The sequence below is a fragment of the Notothenia rossii genome (assembly GCF_949606895.1).
Source record: "Notothenia rossii genome assembly, chromosome: 8".
NCBI lineage: Eukaryota > Metazoa > Chordata > Actinopteri > Perciformes > Nototheniidae > Notothenia > Notothenia rossii.
In genome coordinates this window covers 234,503-243,578 of record NC_136906.1, presented here as the reverse complement: position 1 = coordinate 243,578, position 9,076 = coordinate 234,503, and the positions used below count along the sequence as shown (strand labels likewise).

At 42.7% G+C, this 9,076-nt stretch overlaps 1 protein-coding gene across 2 annotated transcripts in view; it reads right to left on the bottom strand.

Annotated features, from left to right (window-relative positions):
* Window positions 1–1,037: 1,037 nt before the first annotated feature.
* Window positions 1,038–9,076, bottom strand: part of LOC307014991 (globoside alpha-1,3-N-acetylgalactosaminyltransferase 1-like) — a 14,549-nt gene continuing 6,510 nt past the window's right edge. For both annotated transcript variants that reach the window (XM_079643295.1, XM_079643296.1), the window contains exons 8-10: window positions 5,212–5,404; window positions 4,539–4,758; window positions 1,038–2,920 (exon numbers count right to left, since the gene is read on the bottom strand). In XM_079643295.1, the coding sequence (XP_079499421.1) occupies window positions 2,779–2,920; window positions 4,539–4,758; window positions 5,212–5,404 (555 nt within the window). In that variant the 3' untranslated portion in view covers window positions 1,038–2,778. The remainder of the gene's footprint in view (window positions 2,921–4,538; window positions 4,759–5,211; window positions 5,405–9,076) is intronic.

Sequence of the window (9,076 nt, the reverse complement as noted above, 5' to 3'; positions counted from 1 at the left end):
ACTGCAGTTCCTCAGATTTCTTTTCACTAACAAGGGGGACAAGACAGGGATGTCCACGGTCACCTTTGCTTTTTGCAATTGTAATTGAACCACTGGCGTCATGTGTGCGAGACAACATAAGTATTAAAGGAGTGAAGATTAACGATGAACACAACATTTCTCTGTATGCTGACGATATCATTCTTTCCTTAACAGACCCAGAGGATTCAGTACCACATCTGCACGACACGATAGAGCAATTTGGAAGATACTCAGGATATACAATTAATTTTAAGAAATCGAATGCTTGTTTCTTACATATGACGCCAACAGCAAATCTGGAAAAGTCTTGTTCTTTTAATTTGTCACCAGGTGGCTTTAAATACTTAGGAATAAATAGAACACCACACCTGGATAATCTGTTTAAAGAGAATTACAATCCGCTCATTGACAAAATCAAACAGGATTTATCCAAATGGTCCACATTACCAATATCACTGCGAGGAAGAATCAATGTCATAAAAATGAATATTCTACCGAGATGTATTTTTCTTTTTCAAATGTTACCATAATATTTATCCACTGATTATTTTAAATCTCTCAACAGACACATCTCAAAATATATCTGGTGTAATAAAAAACCAAGAATCAAGTGACTGACTCTTATGAAACCAGAAACCATGGGGGGTCTTGGTCTTCCCAACTTTCAACACTACTTCTGGTCAGCTCAATTAAGAAATGTACTATCTTGGTTTCTGGGAAGAAAGGATTCACTATGGGTTCAGATAGAAGCCAGTGTCTTTGACCCGCTGCCAGTGGAAACTCTTATATTTGTTAAAGACTTCAATAAGGTGAAGAATATGGCCAAATGTTTTACAGTGGTCAATACACTGTTAGCCTGGAGGGACTGTACAAAAGAAGTTCATATTAACTCAGGTATTTCAGTCTTTTCTCCTATTTTGAACAATCCTGATCTTAGCAAATATTTGTTGTCAATCAATATAAACAAATGGAGGAAATCAGGTATAAAGCAATGAACCATTTGTTTCACAAAGATATAACATTGAAATCATTTAATGATTTAAGAGCAGAATATTTCAAATAAGGATTTTTTCAGATATCTGCAAATTAGGAACGTGATCCAATCAATTACTAAAAGCAATACATTGAGATGGGGATTGTTGGAAGAGGAGGAGATACTGATGTCATCGAGCACGATCAAAGGGAACATCAGAGAATGTAATGCCGTTTTTTCTAAAAGAGCTCAGTCATCCTTTCCAACCTTAAAACAGATCTGGAAAAAGGACTTAGGGATACGGATAGATGAAACTACATCGCTGAATATCTGTGAAAAAACACATTTTCCATTCACAAGCAATAAAATCAAAGAAGCAAACTTTACATTTCTCAACACATTTGACCTCACACCCAGAAAGATGCATAACACTTCCAAAGAAAACTCTCCCAATGTCCGAGATGTAAAGTAAAAGAAGGAACATTTGTGCATCTGTTTTGTGACCTCTTGAAACATTTCTGGGATTCGATTCATGCGCTCACAAAAAGTCTTTTCAGGAATCGAAATGAGACAAAATCCATGTTTGTTCCTGCGAAACTTTAACCTGAACCCCAAACATTACAGAACACTAATCACAAGAACATATTTTGCAAAGAAATGTAAACTTTTACTCTGGAAGAATGAACGTCCTCCAACATTTAAACTTTTCATTGATCAGATAACACATTTTTTACCTCTGGAGAAAGGGTTAGGGTTAGACTAGGCTACGACTTTGGAAAAATATAATCATCTTTCAAGCTCCGTGGTTTCCATTGTTTTCATATTTGAAAATATATGTGAGATGTGAGCAGTGATGGAATGGTGCATTCTGGGCTATTTCTCCTGACGGCCGGAAATACTAGTTGTGTTGTCATTGTCTATATTGTCGCTGTATTGTATAATTAATGGTTTGTTTTACTTTGATGTGGGCTTATTATTATTTTTATTATTTATTTCTTTTTTCTTTTTTTTCGTTTTATGTTTATTTTCATTGTCATGGCTCCGTTGTTTGAGTTATATTGAGAAGCATTTTTTATTTTTTTTTGTAATTTTTATTTTATTTTATTTTTTTATATAAATGTTTTTGGTTTCGTTAGTGTGGGCATGTGCGGGTGGAGGGAGGGAGGGAGGGGGGAGTGTAGTGACTGTACTGTGATAGTACAATCTATGAAATGGCATCGATTATTGTACACTATAATGAAATAAAAAGACTTGTAAAAAAAATAAAAATAAATAAATAACACGGAGAGTTACAATTCAAAAACAGGATGAACATTGTTAGAACATCGCATTGATCTCACAGTTCATAGAGCTGAGGTCCCGAAGTGTGTGTGTGTGTATGTGTGTGTGTGTATGTGTGTGTCTGTGTGTGTGTGTGTATGTGTGTGTGTGTGTGTGTGTGTGTATGTGTGTGTGTGTGTGTGTGTGTGTGTGTGTGTGTGTGTGTGTGTGTGTGTGTGTGTGTGTGTGTGTGTGTGTGTGTATGTGCGTGTGTATGTGTGTGTGTGTGTGTATGTGTGTGTATGTCTGTGTGTGTGTGTGTGTGTATGTGTGTGTATGTGTGTGTGTCTGTGTGTGTGTGTGTGTGTGTGTGTGTGTATGTGTGTGTGTGTGTGTGTGTGTGTGTGTGTGTGTGTGTGTGTGTGTGTGTGTGTGTGTGTGTGTGTGTGTGTGTGTGTGTGTGTGTGTGTGTGTGTGTGTGTTTGTGTTTGTGTGTTTGTGTGTGTGTGTGTGTGTGTGTGTGTCTAGGTGTTGGGTCGGATCTCTGCGTAGTTCTTCGTGACTCCGGAGAACCGAATCAGGCGGATCTCCGGCTCTCTGGACTTGAAGTCCTGCCACAGGTACTCCGGGGACAGAACCTTAGTGGGCTTATGGATCCACATGTACCTGAACACAACAGAGGAAGTACTGTCACAACAGGAAGTGTAGTCAGAACAAGAAGTACTTTGAGAACCGTGGGTGTTTCTCAATGTTGAGTAAAGCTGCTCCAGAGCCACTATTTCAAGCACACTACGTCATTGAGTGCCGCCGAAGTACTGTTCCAATCTCCAGCATACTTGGAATTCTACCGAGCTCGGCGTACTTCGTTTGGAGAAATTTCGAGGCTGCACGTGGGTAGACTTCGCGTCCTTAAAATCCCCACAATGCTTTGCGCACGGACCAATTTCCCCAAAACTCTTTGTTTTCCGAATGCCAGGAAGTATTCTTGCCTCGCTTCTGAAGCAAGAGGCTCGGAAGACATGTCCTCCCAAGCAAGCTACTCGCCATTGAGAAACACCCCGAAAGTACCTTCAGAACAGGAAGTACAGTCAAATCAGGAAGTACTTTGAGAACAGGAAGTAGAGTCAAATTAGGAAGTACTTTGAGAACAGGAAGTACTGTGAGGACCGAAAGTACCTTCAGAACAGGAAGTACAGTCAAATCAGGAAGTACTTTGAGAACAGGAAGTAGAGTCAAATTAGGAAGTACTTTGAGAACAGGGAGGACCGAAAGTACCTGCAGAACAGGAAGTACAGTCAGAATAGGAAGTACTGACAGAACAGGGAGTACTGGAACAGGATCAGTCCTTGTCCTGATGGATCCATCTGGTTATCTTTTGGTTCAGTATTTAGTTGCAGAGAGGTTCAGTTTTAAGGGGTTTCTGCAGTACCTGTTCAGTTCAAAGCGGTTCAGTTTTAAGGGGTTTCTGCAGTACCTGTTCAGTTCAGAGAGGTTCAGTTTTAAGGGGTTTCTGCAGTACCTGTTCAGTTCAGAGCGGTTCAGTTTTAAGGGGTTTCTGCAGTACCTGTTCAGTTCAGAGCGGTTCAGTTTTAAGGGGTTTCTGCAGTACCTGTTCAGTTCAGAGAGGTTCAGTTTTAAGGGGTTTCTGCAGTACCTGTTCAGTTCAGAGCGGTTCAGTTTTAAGGGGTTTCTGCAGTACCTGTTCAGTTCAGAGAGGTTCAGTTTTAAGGGGTTTCTGCAGTACCTGTTCAGTTCAGAGAGGTTCAGTTTTAAGGGGTTTCTGCAGTACCTGTTCAGTTCAGAGAGGTTCAGTTTTAAGGGGTTTCTGCAGTACCTGGTCAGTTCAGAGCGGTTCAGTTTTAAGGGGTTTCTGCAGTACCTGTTCAGTTCAGAGCGGTTCAGTTTTAAGGGGTTTCTGCAGTACCTGTTCAGTTCAGAGCGGTTCAGTTTTAAGGGGTTTCTGCAGTACCTGTTCAGTTCAGAGAGGTTCAGTTTTAAGGGGTTTCTGCAGTACCTGTTCAGTTCAGAGAGGTTCAGTTTTAAGGGGTTTCTGCAGTACCTGTTCAGTTCAGAGCGGTTCAGTTTTAAGGGGTTTCTGCAGTACCTGTTCAGTTCAGAGAGGTTCAGTTTTAAGGGGTTTCTGCAGTACCTGTTCAGTTCAGAGCGGTTCAGTTTTAAGGGGTTTCTGCAGTACCTGTTCAGTTCAGAGAGGTTCAGTTTTAAGGGGTTTCTGCAGTACCTGTTCAGTTCAGAGCGGTTCAGTTTTAAGGGGTTTCTGCAGTACCTGTTCAGGTGACTCTCCTCCTGCCAGGCGGCCTCCATGCCCCCTCGAGCGTCAGCCTCAAAGTCCTGGCGGCAGGTCTTGGCCATCAGGTGCACCTCCTGCAGCCGGCCCCCGAACGCTCCCCCGCAGTAGTAGAAGTCCCCTTCCTCAGGGGCCAGGTACGCTCTGGACTCGGGGCGGCGCTCGTAGGGAAACTTGTTCCTCCGGTTCCGGTAGTACCCTGCACAGACAGTGCGGAGGAAACTCTTCAGAGGAACTGATAAATAATTCAAGGATAAAGTTTTTCTTTTGTTCTATTTAATAAAGTAATAAAGAAAGTCAATATAAAGTGAAATGGATCTGAAATGCAGGAACAGAGCAGCTTCATCCTCAGAGGAGAGAGAAGAGAGAAAAGCCAACTAGTCCGACCCTTACATCAACTAGGCATTATCTAAACATCCCCATCATTAAAACATTAAACCTCCAGTCCTTTAACCATTTGCAAATCCCCCTTTGACTTCCTTTACCTCCTGAAAGGCAAACCCTTAACAAGTCTCTGTTAAACACATTCAAGACTAACAATACAGTCTAACAGAGTCAAAGACTCTATGTTTTAAATGATTATATGATCATTTGACACGACACAGAGACTGTCTGGAGAACCAATGAGAGGCAGGACCAGGTAGACCCTCACCTGGGTGGATCACTCCCACCAGCCCCCCCAGAGACTCCGTCCCCCAGCGGCCGTGGAACCGGGAGTCCACGTCCAGACAGAAGATGTAGTCCATGTGGTTGCTGAGCTCCTCGATCAGAGTCTGGATCAGCTCCATGCGGCGGGCCGAGATCTCCTGCCAGCGCCGGGAGCTGGGCACTGAACACACCGTCACCTGAGAACCAGGACCAGGACTCAGAAACAATCTCTGTCCTCACACCAGTTTACCTCAGGGTACAGAACCGGGACCATAACCAGCTAACATCCCAACCCAGTCTCACGACATTTCGTGCTATAGTCACAACATTTAATCTATTGATTCGTGTTCACCAACACCATTTTCCCCTTTTTTTCGTGTCACACAGAACGATTTTAAAAGCAATGTATTTCTATTGGTTGTGTGTTTCGTGCCTGCAGCACGTCTTTTTGTCCGTTAAGGTCTTTGAAGACCGGAAGCTGTGTGGTTGATAAAAACATGTTTTACTCAATATCAAGCCACGATTATTGTTTTAATTTTAAATCGTATAATGTCTGACTGAATTTCAAAATAAAAATAACCGGAAACAGACCTATGTGAAATGTGTGTCGAAATGTCCATTTCGAGCATCATTGCGATACACAGCCACTGAACTGATTACCCAAGATCCTCAGCTATGGTTTAAGATTGCTGATTGGATGTTTTAGCCGCAATGCATGTAGGGATTTGGTGTTCATGCCATATCAAATCAGAAAAACCTTTCTGAGTTTAGGATGGTCGAAGACACTACACTACCCATAATCCCCAGCTATCGTTTAGGACTACAGTCCCCTTGATTAATGTTCAAGCTCTGGGATTGGATGTTGGAGTGGCAGTGCGCCAAGGTTACCCCGAGAGTCAAACAGCTGTTTGAAATGGAACGAAACCACGCCAGACTATCCAAAACTGAAATCAAATGCCCCCCCCCCCCCCAGAACTACACATGCTGGCTATTGTGTTTTGCAAAATGTTCCATGGGACGTCTCTACTGAACGTTTTCGTTTTTCCCACAATTAGAAGTTTCCAGTATTAAACACATTGGTGTTATCAAATTTAAAACATGTAATTACCAAATGGGTGAAAATCGCTTGTGTCCATAATGAGCAGCATTAATATATACCCACGTGACAGCTCAGTGTTACTTTGTAATTCTACTCCACTACAATTCAGAGGTTAACCTGGTGTTTTTACTCCACTACATTTATTTGAGTTACTTTGCAGATTCTGATTAATGATGTGAAATATAAACAACCCTTAAATCAGACTTTAGTTACACCTGAGTCAAATTCAGGGAAGGTGATTATCAAGTGCCAACAATCAGGAGAGATATTTGATACTTGGTGCTTGAGAAGACTAAATCTGCAGATCTCTATAAAGTATATTCATTACTCGTTATTCTCTACTAATAGTTCATTAAAGACTGTATTATGGCTATTTTGCACATCCCTTTCAAGATTTCAAGATGTTCTAAGGTTTATTGACTTATCATATAAACAACTACGGTGTAGTTATGCAATGAATGAAAGACTTGGGTCGCTTTTTAAAAAAAGGTTTTTCGGATTTCATATGTCATGAACACCATATCCCTACATGCATTGCGGCTAAAACATCCAATCGGCGAGCTTAAACCATAGCTGAGGGTCTTGGGTAATCAGTTCAGTGGCTGTGTATCGCAACGATGCTACGTCTGTTTCCGGTTATTTTTATTTTTGAAATTCAGTTCCTGACGGACGCCAAAAAAGCCTGAGATTATGGAATTAAACAAATAAATAAAAACAAGGATAATTGTGTGTTATTGGTGAGTAAATAACGGAGTGTTATTTAGAAAAGAATAACACATTAGAAGGAAAAAAAGATTAAAAAAAATACAGATTTCAGTATTCTGAGGCTCTGAGCCATTTCTTTTCCTCACAGACGACAAAAAAAGTCAGATATCATACGATTTAAAATAAAACAATAATCGTGGCTTGATGTTGAGTAAGAACATGTTTTTATGAACCCCACAGCTTCCGGTCTTCAAAGACCCGATCGGACAAAAAGACGTGCTGCAGGCACGAAACATACTACCAATAGAAATACATTGCTTTAAAAATCGTTCTGTGTGACACGAAAAAAAGGGGAAAATCTTTTTGGTGAACACGAATCAAGAGATTACATGTCGTGACAATAATACGAAATGCCGTGAGACTGGGTTGAACATCCCTGCAGGACTCTGGGTTTGTGTCTCTGAAGCTAACTGCAGGACTCTGGGTTTGTGTCTCTGAAGCTAACTGCAGGACTCTGGGTTTGTGTCTCTGAAGCTAACTGCAGGACTCTGGGTTTGTGTCTCTGAAGCTAACTGCAGGACTCTGGGTTTGTGTCTCTGAAGCTAACTGCAGGACTCTGGGTTTGTGTCTCTGAAGCTAGCTGCAGGTCTCTGGGTTTGTGTCTCTGAAGCTAACTGCAGGACTCTGGGTTTGTGTCTCTGAAGCTAACTGCAGGACTCTGGGTTTGTCTCTGAAGCTAACTGCAGGACTCTGGGTTTGTGTCTCTGAAGCTAACTGCAGGATTCTGGGTTTGTGTCTCTGAAGCTAACTGCAGGACTCTGGGTTTGTGTCTCTGAAGCTAACTGCAGGTCTCTGGGTTTGTGTCTCTGAAGCTAACTGCAGGACTCTGGGTTTGTGTCTCTGAAGCTAGCTGCAGGACTCTGGGTTTGTGTCTCTGAAGCTAACTGCAGGACTCTGGGTTTGTGTCTCTGAAGCTAACTGCAGGTCTCTGGGTTTGTGTCTCTGAAGCTAGCTGCAGGTCTCTGGGTTTGTGTCTCTGAAGCTAACTGCAGGACTCTGGGTTTGTGTCTCTGAAGCTAACTGCAGGTCTCTGGGTTTGTGTCTCTGAAGCTAACTGCAGGACTCTGGGTTTGTGTCTCTGAAGCTAACTGCAGGTCTCTGGGTTTGTGTCTCTGAAGCTAGCTGCAGGTCTCTGGGTTTGTGTCTCTGAAGCTAGCTGCAGGATTCTGGGTTTGTGTCTCTGAAGCTAACTGCAGGACTCTGGGTTTGTCTCTGAAGCTAACTGCAGGACTCTGGGTTTGTCTCTGAAGCTAACTGCAGGTCTCTGGGTTTGTGTCTCTGAAGCTAACTGCAGGACTCTGGGTTTGTGTCTCTGAAGCTAACTGCAGGACTCTGGGTTTGTGTCTCTGAAGCTAACTGCAGGTCTCTGGGTTTGTGTCTCTGAAGCTAACTGAAGGACTCTGGGTTTGTGTCTGAAGCTAACTGAAGGACTCTGGGTTTGTGTCTCTGAAGCTAACTGCAGGTCTCTGGGTTTGTGTCTCTGAAGCTAACTGCAGGTCTCTGGGTTTGTGTCTCTGAAGCTAACTGCAGGTCTCTGGGTTTGTGTCTCTGAAGCTAACTGCAGGTCTCTGGGTTTGTGTCTCTGAAGCTAACTGAAGGACTCTGGGTTTGTGTCTGAAGCTAACTGAAGGACTCTGGGTTTGTGTCTCTGAAGCTAACTGCAGGTCTCTGGGTTTGTGTCTCTGAAGCTAACTGCAGGTCTCTGGGTTTGTGTCTCTGAAGCTAACTGAAGGACTCTGGGTTTGTGTCTGAAGCTAACTGCAGGACTCTGGGTTTGTGTCTCTGAAGCTAACTGCAGGTCTCTGGGTTTGTGTCTCTGAAGCTAACTGCAGGACTCTGGGTTTGTGTCTCTGAAGCTAGCTACAAGACTCTGGGTTTGTGTCCTGAAGCTAACTGCAGGTCTCTGGGTTTGTGTCTCTGAAGCTAACTGAAGGACTCTGGGTTTGTGTCTGAAGCTAACTGCAGGACTCTGGGTTTGTGTCTCTGAAGCTAACTGCAGGTCTCT